Raw genomic sequence first — 17248 nt, forward strand, 5'->3', positions numbered from 1 at the left:
TCAAGCCCAGCAAGGAGCGCCCGCCGATCTTTGGTGACAGGCGGGGGTGGGGGGAGAGCGGAGAACGATCTCCGCTTCCCCCCCACCCCCGCCTGTCACACAGGACAGGTCCGAAGATCGGCGGGCGCTGTTTGCCGGGCTTGTCAAGCCCAGCAAGGAGCGCCCGCCGATCTTTGGTGACAGGCGGGGGTGGGGGGAGAGCGGAGAACGATCTCCGCTTCCCCCCCCACCCCCGCCTGTCACACAGGACAGGTCCGAAGATCGGCGGGCGCTGTTTGCCGGGCTTGTCAAGCCCAGCAAGGAGCGCCCGCCGATCTTTGGTGACAGGCGGGGGTGGGGGGAGAGCGGAGAACGATCTCCGCTTCCCCCCCACCCCCGCCTGTCACACAGGACAGGTCCGAAGATCGGCGGGCGCTGTTTGCCGGGCTTGTCAAGCCCAGCAAACAGCGCCCGCCGATCTTTGGTGACAGGCGGGGGTGGGGGGAGAGCGGAGAACGATCTCCGCTTCCCCCCCCACCCCCGCCTGTCACACAGGACAGGTCCGAAGATCGGCGGGCGCTGTTTGCCGGGCTTGTCAAGCCCAGCAAGGAGCGCCCGCCGATCTTTGGTGACAGGCGGGGGTGGGGGGAGAGCGGAGAACGATCTCCGCTTCCCCCCCACCCCCGCCTGTCACACAGGACAGGTCCGAAGATCGGCGGGCGCTGTTTGCCGGGCTTGTCAAGCCCAGCAAACAGCGCCCGCCGATCTTCGGTGACAGGCGGGGGTGGGGGGAGAGCGGAGCACGATCTCTGCTTCCCCCCACCCCCGCCCGTCATACAGCACAGGGCCGAAGATCGGCGGGCGCTGTTTGCCGGGCTTGTCAAGCCCAGCAAGGAGCGCCCGCCGATCTTTGGTGACAGGCGGGGGTGGGGGGAGAGCGGAGAACGATCTCCGCTTCCCCCCCACCCCCGCCTGTCACACAGGACAGGTCCGAAGATCGGCGGGCGCTCTTTGCCGGGCTTGTCAAGCCCAGCAAACAGCGCCCGCCGATCTTTGGTGACAGGCGGGGGTGGGGGGAGAGCGGAGAACGATCTCCGCTTCCCCCCCCACCCCCGCCTGTCACACAGCACAGGTCCGAAGATCGGCGGGCGCTGTTTCCCGGGCTTGTCAAGCCCAGCAAGGAGCGCCCGCCGATCTTCGGCTCTGTCCCCCGATGCGCGACGGCTCGGGGAAGCAGGCAGGGAGCTCCTGCTGGGTCCCGCGCCTTCGCCTCTCGCTCGGTCGGGGCTACACGACATGGCTTATTTTCGGGGTATGTCTTATTTTTCACCAACCCTTAGAAATCCTGTCATGGCTTATTTTTTGGGGATGCCTTAAAATATGAGAAACACGGTAACTGGAATGAGCTTACTACCTATTTTGGTTGTTGCTGTTTCTTTCTAGAGCAGATACTGGGGAAACAAAGATTCATCCATACCCAGACTTCCAATCTCTGCATCTGGGATTCCAGCCTCCGGGGCATTTCTAGCACAAGGTCTCATTCATCAGTACCACATGCCAAGTTCCCATAGCCCACCAATTATATATTATTAACCAATGAGTCTTTAACTTTTTTATTTTTTTAAAAAGCAAAGCAATAAAAATACATGGTTTTTAGAGTTTAACACTACACACATTTTACATGTTTTACATTTACAAATTCCCCTTAAATCCATATTGTGACTTTTGAGTTTTCACATTATTTGATCTTTTCAGACTTCATAGCAGCAGAAATATTCAATATCCCTGTTTCCACAGTAGTCAAAACACCAATTTTTTTGGTAACCCTGGGAAGAGAGAGGTAAATTTAATGCACATCAGTTTGTCTTTCTTTTTCTTATGTCTTACAGCAATAGTAAGATTGCTTGTGCCTAACCCATTTCAAACTTATATCACAATTACATAGTTTTAATTAGTGTCAAAATGTGGGCTAGCTTATGGACAACAAGCTCTATTGTCCATTTCCATTTCCATTGTGGGTGGGTAGAGAAAGAATACTGCTTCAGCAAGTACAAAATCAAGCTAGCTGTGTCTTCAGTGGCCCTACTGTGTCTCCAATACATTCTGCTTCCTGTCCATGATACTTCTCTGCTCTTCTCAGTTCTGTAACCATCTGTCAGCAAAGGTTATAGTTTTTGGAACTGGAACAGATAAGGAGGCATCTCTGGGTTTTTGCTAGGTTCTTCATCAAAAAGTTGACATCCTCCACTTATAGACACCTTCCCATGTTAGATCCACTGCACAAGGATATGCCAAGCAGGGCTGTCTTAAGCATACCTGGAGCAACGGATCCCTCCGGCGCCCCCACCCCGCCCCATTTCCCGGCGAGCGGGCAGGCACAGCACGCAACGCGGCTGCCGCCTGGAGGGCTGGAGCCCTGCGCAATCCAGCCTGGCCGTAGGGCTGTCCTGGGCTAGGGGGCGCTGCCCGCCCCTGTTGCGACGCCCCTGCGCGCGACAGAGGCGGCCCCAGGCCCATGCGCCTCCGGAAAGCGGCCTGAAGCCGCTGAACAGCTGAGAGGTGCGCCTGGGGCGGCCTCCGCCATGCCTCTCAGCGGGCGCAGCGGCGCCCCTGGTGGCCTGGCACCCCGCGCCACCGGACTCGGGCCTAGAGACGGCCCTGATGCCAAGCCTAGACTTCCCTACTTACAACGGCAGAACAATTGTTGCATCTCAAGCAGATGTAACAACGCCTGATCTCCCTTTGGGAACCAACAGTTGTTAGTGTTACATACGTACTAACATTAACCATAGTTCATTTCAAAGGGAAAAAATAAAAATAAAGAAAATCTATACCAAAATGAAGTGAAAGAATGCAAGACTGAGAAACACTCCTGATCTCATAAGGATTAGTTAGCCACACTTCCATCCCCCAAAATATTATTGCAATATTAAGTGCAAAAGTTGGTGTGAGTAACCCTACAATGCTGCAACCCTTTGGTTAGAATGGCTTAAGTCAGCTAGGGTATGCACAATGATGTTCTAGGCCCAGGCTAGCAAATTAAAAGTTACATTGTGGAAAAAACAAATATAAATTTTATACATCACGACTGTAAAAAACAAAAGATAAACCCATAAAATCAGGTGGGGGGGGAGAGAAACCAATACTTTAAAACATACATACAAGAAATTAAAATACTTTAAAAATATTAAAATTAACACCAGCTTTTCTGGGTAGGCTTGACTAAAATGTTTTTAGCAGGCAAAGGAAAGGATATAGTCAGAAATCATATCTGGACATATGATAAGTGTTTAAATTCTACACTTAACATTGGAAGAGATTAACTATTTTAAAAATGTTGCTACCTTGATCTATTCCATCCAGTCTTTTCCTTTTCAAATTTGGAGCTGGGTTTTGTTGCTCTTTCAAGGCTTCTGCAGGGCAATTGGGTCTTGGCAACTGGCTTCCTGGTGTTGGTGCTGGCCGACTGCTAAAATACTTCTGTTTTAGTGCCTTCAAGAGAACAGTATGAGATAACAATAAAAAAGGACACTATTTCTATAAGATCTGTACTTAAGTTTATAATATGTAGCTTTCTTGGCTAATTAGTAATATTTTGTGTGGTGGGGGGAAAAGAGCATGATGGGTGGCGATGATGGATAGCGTCTATGGTCACTGAGGCTGTCTTCACAATTTCAGTTCTGTGCAGGCTTTCCCCTGCAAGATTCTGTGTGCATGTGTGTGTTGTGTTCTTATAAAGGACACTTTTTCTTAAATGTGGGCACAGCCAGGGCTGTGCACATACTATCATTCTGATTATTTTTGAAAGCAATACATGCTGAAAGTCAGAGGGATGCTGAATAAGATATACAGTGGTTAAAAGAAGAAATTCACTGACCTCTCTCTCAAACTTAAATTATGTAAAATAGCAAATGCAAAATGGCTCAAGTTGTATAATTTAGTTTTTTGGCACATAATTTAGATTGCATATGCCATTTCTCAATTTTCCTACCCCAGAGTGTACACATAGCCCTGGGCTTAATGTTTTCCAGTTGTGAACTTTCTCCTGTATAATCAATATTTGCATGGTTTGTATCTGACTGGAACAAGTTTTCTGGTCACCTATATTTGTCCTCAAATAATTCTGTGTACTGCATCTAGGCAAAACACATTTTTAAAGTGCAGTTAATGCTTAAATAAACTCCTTTTGGACGAAGCAAATTGTATAGCACTAGAACATATGGCTTGCATGTACATTCTGAATAAAAATTATGCAGTCCTGACATCTCATCCAGCTACTTCCCTCTCTTCCCATGGTTTCCCAATTAATATTTGTGTTTGCAAATAGCTTTTGAACTGCAGCAAAAAAAAAATCAAGGATTAACTTGAATATGGGATATGCAGTAGACTGTAACATAAATGTAATATGATCACCATCTCTTGCTTTGCTGTGCTTCTCCTTCAAATTATAGCCAAGTTATGGTAATTATGCACAACTAATAGGCAACCTTCCCACCAAGTCTTACTTTGCTTTTTGATGTGGCCTGTAGAACTGAACAAGTTTCCACATCACTGGTCTGCACCAAGAAACACTTGCAATTAAGTAACCAGGGAAATTAAGACCAGAAGGAACATCCACAATGAATGATTACAGGTTCAAATAATAAAAAGGTACAAGCAATTGGAAACACATTTCTCATATGCAGCTCTCAATCAGTGGCTCAGGAAAGAGGGCTGCTTTAGCCCTTGGTTTCAGTAAGAGTTTTTAAAAAGCAACAAATAGCTCAAAATACATGCCTCCCCAAGTTGCAATACTATGTACTTGGGATTAAGTCCCACTTAATTTACTATGAAGTAAACTTGAATAGGTTCGGACAACTAGAATGATAAGACTGCTGTGGAAGATGTCATTTTGCCACAGGGACTCTGGGCCAATTGGCATATTGGTTCTCATTGTGGGCCTCAGGTGCAGAAGTGGTGAAGTTGCTGGCTTGGCACCCTGTTCCTCCTTTTTTCCTTGGGAACAACTTTCCTCCATCTCTCTTCTCCCCCAACTTTATACTGTAACATTAGCATCTCACATTGAATAAAAATGACCTGTAGAAAGAACTTTCTGAACTGAAAGCAGAAACACTGTATGTACTTTTGTAACCCAAGAAAATCTTTAATAAAAACAAGGTGTTTTTTTTTAAAAAAATACTTCTTGGCCACTAAATACTGACAGGTCAAACAGGCTGCTGCTTCTTGCCCCAACTAAAATATTCAGGCCCAGCTCACCCTCTCTTCTCCTTTTTACTGCTCAGTTGCTTTGGTTAGTCTGTTACAGGAACAAAGGGATTGGTGGCACTGGTCAAATGCCAAGGTGGATCTTCTCTTTCCCACTGAAACTGGGTAAAGCTACTTGGTGAACATCACAGTCTGAATTCAGACTTTCAGAGCAGTTCTCTGAAAGGTGTATTTTTCATCTCAAGTGATGTAATCCATTTTTCTACTTCATGAAGCAGGTATCAGAACACAAACTGAAAGATCAGTTGACATCAGAAACAAAGCTGAAATGGTTGTCTAGATACAAACCTGTTTAGGAACTCACTGCTAAAATATCACAATAAAAATCTGTGGAGTTGCGCCTGGAAGAACTATACACTCCATTAAATAAAGCAATTCTCCTTGAGACTTGTGCAGAACTTATTTTTGCTAAATACCGACAGTAACAGTTTTAAGCTAATGGGTGGAAATTTAAATTTAAATACCTGAGTAGCTGTGACCCTAGTAGAAGGATTAAATGTAAATAAGCCTTGCAGCAGTTCTAGCAAATCATCACCAGCAGCACTGAAGATGTGATGAAGTGGCATTCCAGGGAAACTTTTAAAAGTCACATAATCTGGAAGATTGGTCATACCCTATTGAGGCGGGGGGAGGGGAGAAAGAAATATAGCACAGAGAAGTCAGCACCCACACAAGGAATAGTTAAAATTCATCAATGGTCCTCTGACCTGTAAACACACATTAAGTATAAAGCGAGTCAAACAGGCAAGCAAGTCAAAACAATCAAGTTTCCATCAATTCTCCCTGCCAGCTTTTGTTACAAGGTTGTTAACTCAAAAACTTACAGGCCACTGCTCCTCTGTTGGAGTACCCAAGGTTTCGAATATCTTTGTGAGTTGATCCAGGTCAGAGTCTCCTGGCAAAAATGGAACCTATAGAAAGATGAATACAGTGACTTTCAAGATTGGTTTGTTCTGAACTCCTAACAAAAAAGAAATTCAGCCCTAAATTCTTTGAACTTTTCTGGTAAGCAAATGGCAGTGGTTTAGTTTAAAGCAAACAGAACAAAGATTGCATTTCCAGCACTCCTCCCACAAGTAAAAGTGCTAGAAGATAAACCATTTGCAAAAGAGCAGAAGAAAGGTTTATTTGACAGCTGTACTGAGAACTTACCCTTAGAAGCAATTCAGCCAATATGCAGCCCACTGCCCACATATCCACGCCTACACCATACATTCTAGCACCAAACAGTAGCTCAGGAGCTCGATACCACCTGAAAAACAAATTAAGACATGCTGCATTTCCTGCCTCCATTTATGAGGTGTGCACAGTACCTTCAGTACAAACACTATCCTATTTTGTGCCTAAAGATTTACATCTTATCTTGTTCTTTCTGTGAGAAAATGGTGCAAATCTAATCTGGTTTTCTTTGTAAAAAGTGACAAAATAGCTGTTTAAGTTAGTACTGCACAATTTGCTGGCATTCAAAAGTGGATGCAATTAATATTTGAAGGGGGTTACCTAACCTATCTCACTGGCCTAGAATCACTTAACTTCATGACAGAGTGTGGTTTTTGAACCAGAGTCTTCCAGTCCTCATCTGAGTGCAACACACTGGCTGTCTTATTCAAGTTCCTATCTTCACATACACATAGTGATTGGGCAAGCAGGTGAAGTTGTCATACCAATAGGCCAGATGTGTTCCTTGAGGGATCTCGCTCTTACCTTGTTACTACTTGGTGTGTGTAAACTCTGTTAGGACTTCCAAAGGATTTTGCCAAACCAAAGTCAGCCAGTTTCAAAACTCCATTTTCATCTAGCAACAGGTTATTTGGTTTAAGATCCTTAAAGGGGAAACACATGAATATGCCATCACTGAGAATTAATACTTAAATATTTTGCTTTGTGATCAAAGGTTCACCTTAACCAGAAATATGCTTCTGAAAGCAGTGACAATAGGATTGCATAGAATTGAGGTACTAGATAGAAACTACAATGGCTGATCAGACAATGGTAAATTAGACTGTGTCATTTATATCCATTTGTGCCTCTGAGAATCAGCAGGGCTTTGGAAGTTGCATTCATTTTTTAAAAAAATTGCACGCAAATCGCCGATAACTATTAAAAGCTAAAATATCCCAACTACTTTTTTTATATACCAGTTTGAAACCTCAGATTTTGGGGCATTAAAAAAAAAATCATCAAAAGGGACCAAGAAACATTTTCTTATTGTTGTTAAGACTGAGATAATTTACATGGAGAATCACATTTCCATCTCAAACACCTTAAGGGGAGCCGTTTCTCATTATCTTAAAGGCTGTTCTTTTTGTTCCTAGAGTTCCTTACCCTATGAAGAATCCAATGTTCATGTAAATATTCTAAACCTTGAAGTGTCATCAGCATGTACGCTTTGATGTGAGAAGGTGTCAACACAAGACTAGTATCCTTTATTATAACCTGTAAAATATATATTGCATTTTACAAATTGCAGAAGCTTAATGCTTAAAAAAACACACCAGAAAAATTAAACAGATGTATCTGTTGGGGTACACAATGTCCCCAATAACAAAACATCAACTAGCAAGAATTAGATAAATCAGTCTCTCTGACCCAGAAATGCTATAGAATTGATTATCATAATGTGATTGGTAATGCCCTCACTTTCAGTATTTTCACTATCTACACTATTAGACCTGTATAAAGTATTGATTATAGCAACTTCCAGTTCTGAACTCTGACCAAATTGTCCAAATTCTCTGTGAACTTTGTATCTAATATTCTTATGTTTTCTCACTAGTAATGAGAATTCCTTTAAGTGGGTGGCATCCTAAGCAATTACAATTATTTCCCTTCAAATGAAGTCTGTATTACTCTTTAGCTGCTGAAAATGTGTGTATGCCTGCTTTCTCTGGCAGATACACAAAACCTACCATAGGTTTTATGCATAAAACCTGTTACTCTGCTTATGTTAAAAAGTATTGATACAGCGCCACCTATCTGCATGACACTTTGGAAAGAATGAGAGATCATCCTAACCCCAAGGGGCTTACAGTCTAAAAATAGATGCAAAGGAAGCAATATAGGAAGGGGAGGCAAATGGAGGCGGGGTGTGCAATTATTCCAGTTGCATATGCTTGGGCCTATTATAATAGATTCCTACCAGAATTAGGGGTTGTTCTAAAGTCTTCACAGAAGAGGGTGGAATTAGGATGCAAAGAGAGATGGCTTCATGGAGACTTTCTGGCAGGCAGTTACAGACGTAACACTGTCCCCAAGTTTTTTATGTGTGAGCCAATTACCCCAGATTTTTAAGAAGAGGCATACTGTTCTGCCTTCTCTGTTGTTCTCTTCTACCACCCCCTTCCTCCATGTCTCTTCTCCAACTCTTATAACTTTTCCCCAGGACTTTTGGTTTCAATATATACACAAAGCAAAATTAAGTCCACAAACTTAAGACAGTAGCCAGTTAACGGCAATCTTACCTCTAGATCAGTTTCCATAAAATCAAATACTAGACTAATGTTAGATTTGTGTCCAAATGCATCAAGAAGCTGGAAGAGAAATACATTCAAATTATTGATATGATAGTATGTCCTTAATCCAATGTGTGTGCGCACACTAGTCAAGGTATCCTCTCTAATGTGCCCTGGCAGGCTTACAGCACTCCAGGCAATGCAGAGTGACTGAGTCTCACCACCCTTTTAATTTCCTTAGCTAGGCCTGCCAGGCTGTTTTGGAGCAAACCACACCTATATTTCCCAGGCCTGAAGTCCTATGATACCATGCTCAGGAAAGTTCAAGCCATGTCTTGAAACTTCAACCCAATCCTGAAAAGGAAGAAAAATCAGAAGTGTACTCCTGATTCTTCCCTTGCAGCCAGTTTTTAGTACTTCTTGAATCTGGCACATTTTTGTGTTGCCTTGCATAGCAACAGAAACTCCTAACACCTGGAAAAAGGATAGTTTATGAGCCTTCACTTTTAGGTATGGCCAATCAGAGGGAAGTTCGAAGGGCAAGGGGAAATTGACCTGGGTCTCAGGTATAAAGACGGCCTCAAATTTAAACACTTATTTTCCAAGGCCCTTTAAACGCTCATCTATGTATCTATCATATCTGGGTGTTGCTGAGAATTTGTTATACTGATTTTATTCTCTGCTTCACTTTTATTGGTTATTGTTTTGTTTCACTTATTATAAACCAACCAGAGGACTTTGTTATTGGATAGTATTTAAATATTGTTAATACAGAAATATTCCCTTCAAACAGTACTTTGTACTTACCCCTATAATGTTTGGATGGCTAAGCTCCTGCAGTAGCTTTATTTCTCTAAGGGCTGTTCTGTTTATACCTGAATTGAAATAAGAATCATGACAACAACAATAAAACTGTACACCCTCAGCAGTGTATGAATTTGGTAGTGCTAGTGGCTCAAAGTAATCCTGGGTGAGAGAGAGCAGGGATTGGTACTTTTGCCACAATTATTTATGCCACATACCTGCTAGTTTTATGCCTATGAGGTTAGAGATTCAAATCCTGAAGTCACCTAGCTCAGGTGAGCAGGTCTCTGTACCTTGGGAATAATGTTCATGAAGACTAAGCATAACATTTTGTGGACAAGAGACTGCTACTATTTTATTTCAAATTGGTGAATATTTCTGATAAGATTCAAGCTCCAGAACACAACTTCAAATATTCTAGGCAATAAAAGTATTTCAGGTCAATATAATTCCCATTCCCTCACATCCTGAATGAAGAAGATGCTCAGTTTGTTGTACTTAAAACAAGATGGAGGTACTTTTTCAGATGTCATAAAACTTTCCCTCAAATGTCAGTGTTTCTATACTAGGGAGGAAAGCAATGGGATGGGCAAAAGGAGAGGCTAATTCACATCTTTCTTGCTTCAACAACAGATAAGCAAGAACTTACTTTGGATCAGGTCCAAGGTATTTTAGTCACTGTTCTTCACTATGTCACCCAGCATCACCCAAACAACTTAGTATACTCTAACAGTTTAGTATGTCTAAACAGATTGTTTTCCAATGTGTGGGTTGGGGTATGCCTTGGTCCCTTGATTTCCTTGGATATGCAGGTTGTAGGAGTAAAGAGGACTGCCCTGCTAGAAGCAGCTGATTTGCCAGCTGCAACTCTTCCTGAAAAGATGGAACTAAGGTTCTGTTATTGATGCCCTACTTACTACTAGGCAGGACTACCTCAATGTTCTGTACATGGGGCTGCCTTTAAACAATGTCTAGACACTTGGACTAGTGTAGAATGCTGCTGCTAGACTACTGTCTGCCATGTGAGGATTGTAGTCACGTTCCAATCTTATTTCATTTTAACATTTACTTAAAGGCTCAATTTAAAGTGCTGGAAAAGGTAAAGGTAAAGGGACCCCTGACCATTAGGTCCAGTCGTGACTGACTCTGGGGTTGTGGCACTCATCTCGCGTTATTGGCCAAGGGAGCCAGCATACAGCTTTCCAGGTCATGTAGCCAGCATGACAAAGCCGCTTCTGGTGAACCACAGCAGCACACGGAAACACCGTTTACCTTCCTGTTGTAGCGGTACCTATTTATCTACTTGCACTTTGACGTGCTTTTGAACTGCTAGGTTGGCAGGAGCTGGGACCGAGCAATGGGAGCTTACCCCGTCGCGGGGATTCGAACTGCCGACCTTCTGATTGGCAAGCCCTAGGCTCTGTGGTTTAACCCACAGTGCCACCCGCATGGGTGTGGTAGTCACCATCAAAGTTCTAAACAGCTTGGTACAGTACCAGGTTATTTCAGAACCTGCCTGCTCATATGTGAAACTGTTCGAAGTGTTGCCTCTTTTTTTTGGTATTTTGACTCAAGTCTGCAACACAGGGGTTGTTTCATTAGCACTGGTCTACTTCAAAACAAAGAATTACATGGATCTCATTTGTTATCTCTTCCACTCAAAATTGAAAAGAACAGCAAGTCATTTACCAGCATGGTAGCAATATGCAAAATAGTTCATTTATATATGTGTATGTATTTCAAAAACTTACCATCTTTAGCTTCTGATCTATGCCCAAGTTTGATCTAAAATAAGAAAATGGTTTGATTAAGACAATATTTCTCATTACCAAAGGTAGCTCAAAGGCTGCAGCAGTTCTACAAGTATCTAAACTGTATTTTTATTTGGAAGTAATTTTTGAGAGGTTTATTTAAGTGTGCTTAGACTGCAGCTTTTACTTGCTCTAGGTTACAACAGCTCTGCACAATTACATAAAACATGGTGAGACAAAATGCATGGTCAAAACCCAGAAGCTGAATCTGTTTCTCCTTTCATCTCCAGTGGCAGTAGGCAGGCTGCCCACTACTACCTGGAGTGGTGAAGAGAAGCAGTGGCAACAAGAGCTCACAATAATTTTGTGAGATTTCACTGGAAGCTGCTGCTGCACCTTTTTGTTTCTCCAGTGGCAGCAGGGGTAAGTGAAGCATCCGCAGGGGCACTACCACTTAGGATTCCACTGCCTGTGGTGGCTGCCTCAGTCAGCCTCATGGGCAGACCAGCTCTGGTTAATGCAATTGAATACAGTGGTACTTCGACTTACGAAGACGATCTGTTCCGCGGCCGTCTTCGTAAGTCAAGGTTTTTGGTTTTCGAAGCGCTGCTTCGACGCATGCGCGAAGTGCGATTTCGCAGAACGCGCACACCGGGCGGGCGCGGAGAAAAGACTTCCAGGGGTTGTCGACTTCAAAAGTCGAAACTTTCGGAAGTCGAAGCGTTCAGTTGTTGAGGTATGACTGTATATCAATGAACAATTTATGAGTTGCTTAATAAAAAAATAAAAAATAATCTAGTCAATGTGGCTAGGATTCCAAGCTATGTTCAGCACAAATCATGGTTTGGGTATGTAAGTTAATAAAGCTAACTCACCTTTTTAATAGCAACAATTTGATTTGTATTCTTGTCTCTTGCTTTATAAACTGTAGCAAACTAAAGAGAAAAAGAGCACATCTTAAAAATCAGTTTTCTAATTATATAGCGGCACCCTTGCTTTTTGTTTAGAAAGTGTTTAGTCTTCTTTTCTATAAAATATCTTGAGGCATGCTATAATAAATACTGTACAAATGATCACAATAAAACCAGTAAAAATGTTAAACAATGTTGAACACCTTTAACTCATGAAATGCTATGCCTTCCCTCTAATGTCACTCTCAGATGGTCAGTACTAGCAACTAAGGGAAATTAATTGATAAATTTCCAGAGATACAGCATGATTACAGAATCCTAGAATTATAGAGTTGGAAGGACCACAAGGGTCATCTGGTCCAACCCCCAGCAAAGCTGTTTCAAACATCAGTACAAACCTCAAAGTACATAAATGTAAGAATGTCACATATGACAATCTACCTACATAATGAACATGGCTGGAAGGCTTTCTATGAAGCAGGAAAGTATTACATTGTTATATTAAGGAAGTTCAGTGGCTGCACTACAGGGTTTGATTTCCCAATTTAATTTCAAATATAATTTTGTATATAGAGGAGCAGGCAGGACCTAGACAGCCAGCTCCAGCAGCTTGTAACATCAGCACCCCAAAAAATCAGACACTACTTTTGAGTCTCTCTCCCCATCATTACCTTCTCACTCCAGCTAGCTGAAAAATGTAGACCTCCTACTTCCTTCTTGGTTACTTTGCAACTCTCCACTGTTTCTCTAGTCGCCAATCTTCAAACTACATTTTGGAAAAGTTTACTAACCAGATGGTCAAGCAATAGCAGCTAGCCTTAAACAGAGATATCAGTGATACAGCAGACGACATGCTATTTTTTGGCTAAAGTATGAAAAGGTACAAACCTTGCCCCTCAAAAATTTATTCTCCATTGTAAGTCAGGTTTGACCACTGGATAACAATTGGGTGGCTAGGAAAACACTTTTCTCTGTCCAAAGCTGGATGAGAAAAAGGTTTGGCTGTAAGTAGATTTGATCAGAGCAACAAACTGCTTACACAAACATATCTAGCAGGTTCTTTTTAACAGGTCATTTTGCTGTTGCCCTAAGCCTTCATGACACCAAGGGACAGATACAAAAACCATATAATGTGCCCCAAAGTCAATTTTGTGAGCAGCCAGTCAACTACCCATTCCTTTATTTTTTGTGAACAGCCAATATTTCTAGGTGCTAAGCCAGTCACGTCCAAAGTCCGCCTCGGGGGCCTAATACTAAAAAAAGGCCAACAACTTTAGTCGGCCCTCACAGCCCTTCACTTCATCAAATCTGGCTCTCTTTGAAAGAAGTTTGGACACCACTGTGCTAAGCCACTGACCCCACATTGAAAATGTTTTGACAGAGGCTGCTCATGGGACAGATACAGTCATACCTCAGTTTAAGTACACCTCGGTTTGAGTATTTTCAGTTTAAGTACTCCGCGGACCCGTCTGGAATGGATTAATCCATTTTCCATTACTTTCAATGGGAAAGTTCGCTTCAGGTTAAGTACGCTTCAGGTTAAGTACTCCGCGGACTGTCTGGAACGGATTAATCCACTTTCCATTACTTTCAATGGGAAAGTTCGCTTCAGGTTAAGTATGCTTCAGGTTAAGTACAGACTTCCGGAACCAATTGTGTGCTTAAACCGAGGTACCACTGTATTTTTCTTTTGAATGAGAAGAAGAGTTTGGATTTGATATCCCGCTTTATCACTACCCGAAGGAGTCTCAAAGCAGCTAACATTCTCCTTTCCCTTCCTCGCCCACAACAAACACTCTGTGAGGTGAGTGGGGCTGAGAGACTTCAAAGAAGTGTGACTAGCCCAAGGTCACCCAGCAGCTGCATGTGGAGGAGTACCGCTCTTAACCACTACACCACACTGGCTCCAGTCAAGCAGGTGCTTTAGGTTTCTGAAATACAAACCTGGGAAACTGGAATGAGCAAACAACCTTCAAGACTCTGGGGAAAAAATGCCTATTGCTCATCTCCAGATGCTTTCCACAACCTATAACACAAATACACCTATGACACTACCCCAGCCATGTATACTCACAAATAACCCCTCTTAAATTAAATGGGGCTTATTCCCAGGTAAGTGGAGTTAGACGTGCAACTTTAAGTATGTATTGGGGGGGGGGTTCATAGTTGTTCTGCTCTCAAGCTTTTTTGCAGCCTTGGAAAGGGGATTCTCCGTGACTGCCCCCAAACTGTAGAATTTCCTCCCCTCTGCAGAGGTGCTTGATGCAGATTTCATTTTATGCTGAAACTGCACCTTTTAACCTGGCCTTTGATAGCCGAGACCTTTATTTTCCTATTTAAACTGTGTTTTGGGCGCTGCGTTAGACATCGGTTTCACTTTATTTTTAACTGCATCAGTGTTCTCTGGGGCCTTATGGCGAAGGGCAAGTGGGGTTGGGGGGGGGGTGAAAATGCCGAACGGAAATCTTGTTTTATTATTATCACAGCAGTAGTTTGCGTGTCGTCTATCTCAAAAAATGTGAACTCTGCGCAGGCGACGGCTTAACTGGGTGGCATTGAAGGCGACACCGCTATTCGGAGGGAGCAACGAGGGCCGTCCGCAGCTCCAGCCCCGGCTAACCCTGAAAACTCCCTCAGGTGGTGCCTCTCCTTCGCCTCCACCGGAGCCCTACGGAAACTGCTGCCGCCGGCCGTTTCCTTCCCCTCAGCCGAGTCCGGCTTACCTGCCCTTCGCCCAGGAAGGCCAGCTTCTCGTAGCGCTTCGCACGCGCGCGGGCGTCCATCCCGACCAAGCGCGATTTAAAAACCGTCAAGTTTACGACGCCTCCAGGAAACCAGCGCGACTCCGGACTCCTCCCCCTCTCCCGTATACCACCGGCCTTCCCGCTGCGTTCTACGCATGCGCCACGCACGCGGGCAAATGACGCTCTCCCACCTCCCGAGGCTTCCGCCGGCCGTGGCAACAGCCTCTCAACATAGAGATAAGAAAGGATAGACGAGCAGGCTAATAGAGCTATTACGGGGATAGGAAAAAACCGTGGTTTTCTTCTCGGGTTGCAGCTTCTCCGCCCACCGAGGAGTGCTAGTGAGAGCTGTCCATTTAAAAAAAAAAGAAAGAGGAGAAATTCGGTGTTTCGACATAACTGATTATTGGAAAGCTGCAGGTTTGTTCGTCGCTCGCGCGGCTAGAGGAACCCCCTGCTTTGATTTCTAGTGAATGTTTTGTTCACGTTTAAAAACACCTTGCCAGTGAACTCCAGTATCCCCATATTGTAAGTGTGCCCTGGGAGGGGCACTGGGGATGACCAGCTGATGACAGGCCAGAAATGTACAGTATTCCATTGTTAATATTGCGGGGGGGGGGTTGCTAGTCAAAAGCACCCTTCAGATTGCAGCAGGGGCAGTGCTACAATTGGGCAGAGAGAGGCAGTTGCATCAGACCTTATCAGTTGGATGGATGTACAACTGTGCATATCATATTGCCAGCCCTTTGACCTGGTGAGCTAGCCTGCTGCCCTCAGGAGTGGTAGGTGTGTGCTGTTTTATCTTAACAAGTAATGTGAAAAGTTGGGGGGGGGGAACAACAACCCCTATTAACTCATCTCATTGCTTCTGTGAGAGCCCTCTGCTGCCCTAACACATCTTGCTAAAGTCTAAATCCCTGTTTTCCAGGAACAGCTGTCACTGCCATCCCAAAAGAGAGGGGTGGGGGAGCCTATTGTTAGCAGTGTTAGTCTTGCAACAAAAACAAGTGTTGTGGCACTTTAAGCAGATGTGGAGAACCTGTGGCCCACAAGATATTGTTTCTCCCATTGGCCATGCTGACCAAGGCTGGTGGGAGTTGAAGTCGAACTCAACACCTGGAGAGACACAGGTTCTCATCCCTGCTTGAAAATGAGCATTTAATATGACATCAGCTTTCATGGACCACAATCCACTGCATTAGATCATATATAAATTGCAGTCGGAAGTTGGCAAGTATATACACATAGTTTAGGGAGAACTATAGCGGAGTGAGCAAACTCCAGTGAACCTCAACCACTTTGCTCAAGCAACTCCCTCCTTTCAAGTTCCCAAGTGCCAAGACAGCCACTGCACCTGATTACAGCTGTAAAGATAGCATAAATAAATGCATGTTTGGTTGCACACAAATGAGTCTGAGAAAATATAAATGCAGCACAGTGTGATACAAGTTTATATAAAGGTAAAGGGACCCCTGACCATTAGGTCCAGTCGTGACCGACTCTGGGGTTGCGCGCTCATCTCGCATTATTGGCCGAGGGAGCCGGCGTATAGCTTCCAGGTCATGTGGCCAGCATGACAAAGCCGCTTCTGGCAAACCAGAGCAGCACATGGAAACGCTGTTTACCTTCCCGCTGTAGCGGTTCCTATTTATCTACTTGCACTTTGACATGCTTTCGAACTGCTAGGTTGGCAGGAGCTGGGACCAAGCAACGGGAGCTCACCCCGTCACAGGGATTCGAACCGCCGACCTTCTGATCAGCAAGCCCTAGGCTCTGTGGTTTAACCACAGCGCCACTCAGAAGCAAATTCCAAAAAATAAGTAGGCATGCACATCCTGATTGTTTTGTTGTTGTTTGGACTTTCCAAACAAAATATGCATTTATTACTCTATTTCTTTTCAGGATTTATACCCTGCAGCTTTTCATTTAAGGCCACTTTGCAGATAAACTAAAGAGCAAAATAAGCACTTCAAAATCAACAGTTGCACCTTTATTTGTAATCAACCCATCACATTTAGAAGATTCCACAATTTAATGTAGGTTGGAGCAGAACCAATTTTGTTTCAAATGGAAATGTCATTTCATGATGACCAGGGAATCAAAAGGGAAGTAGATATCCTGCTACAATGTGGATGAGACCAGCATTTTATTTGCAAGACGTGTTTATTGCCTTCCTTGGCAGATTTCATTCATGCATTTATTTTTAAGAAGTGCTATAGTTCAGTGGTAGCACATATGCTCTGCATTTTAAAAAAGTTCCAGATCCAATCTCTGGAAGCTATATACAATAGATGGGAAACCTCTTTACAATGAGATTTATACATAACTGCATCTCCCTATAC

General features: G+C 43.7%; 1 protein-coding gene across 2 annotated transcripts; it reads right to left on the reverse strand.

The window, feature by feature from the left end:
• Positions 1–1576: 1576 nt before the first annotated feature.
• CDK7 (cyclin dependent kinase 7) lies at positions 1577–14955 on the reverse strand. 2 transcript variants are annotated; one of them, XM_035100114.3, is made up of 12 exons: positions 14886–14955; positions 12127–12186; positions 11252–11285; positions 9504–9571; positions 8706–8774; positions 7570–7680; positions 6949–7067; positions 6397–6496; positions 6069–6155; positions 5709–5858; positions 3324–3471; positions 1577–1805 (listed from the first exon to the last, which is right to left on the reverse strand). In XM_035100114.3, exons 1-12 carry the CDS (start codon positions 14943–14945, stop codon positions 1780–1782), a joined length of 1032 nt encoding a protein of 343 aa, XP_034956005.1. In that variant the 5' UTR covers positions 14946–14955; the 3' UTR covers positions 1577–1779. The 2 variants fall into 2 exon arrangements, with proteins under 2 accessions (XP_034956005.1, XP_088509023.1); XM_088652897.1 differs by lacking the exon at positions 14886–14955 and adding an exon at positions 13051–13138.
• Between the last annotated feature and the right edge of the window lie 2293 nt (positions 14956–17248).

The sequence above is a fragment of the Zootoca vivipara genome, chromosome 10 (genome assembly GCF_965207765.1).
Source record: "Zootoca vivipara chromosome 10, rZooViv2.hap1.1, whole genome shotgun sequence".
NCBI classification, from domain to species: Eukaryota; Metazoa; Chordata; class Lepidosauria; order Squamata; family Lacertidae; genus Zootoca; species Zootoca vivipara.

Coding starts and splice junctions, on each gene's coding strand:
- CDK7 (XM_035100114.3), bottom strand. CDS start 14,945: ATGGACGCCCGCGCGCGTGCGAAGCGCTACGAGAAGCTGGCCTTCCTG. Junction 11,286..12,126: donor AAATTGTTGCTATTAAAAAG/GTGAGTTAGCTT, acceptor TTCTTATTTTAG/ATCAAACTTGGGCATAGATC. Junction 8,775..9,503: donor GCCATCCAAACATTATAGGG/GTAAGTACAAAG, acceptor TTTCTCTTCCAG/CTTCTTGATGCATTTGGACA.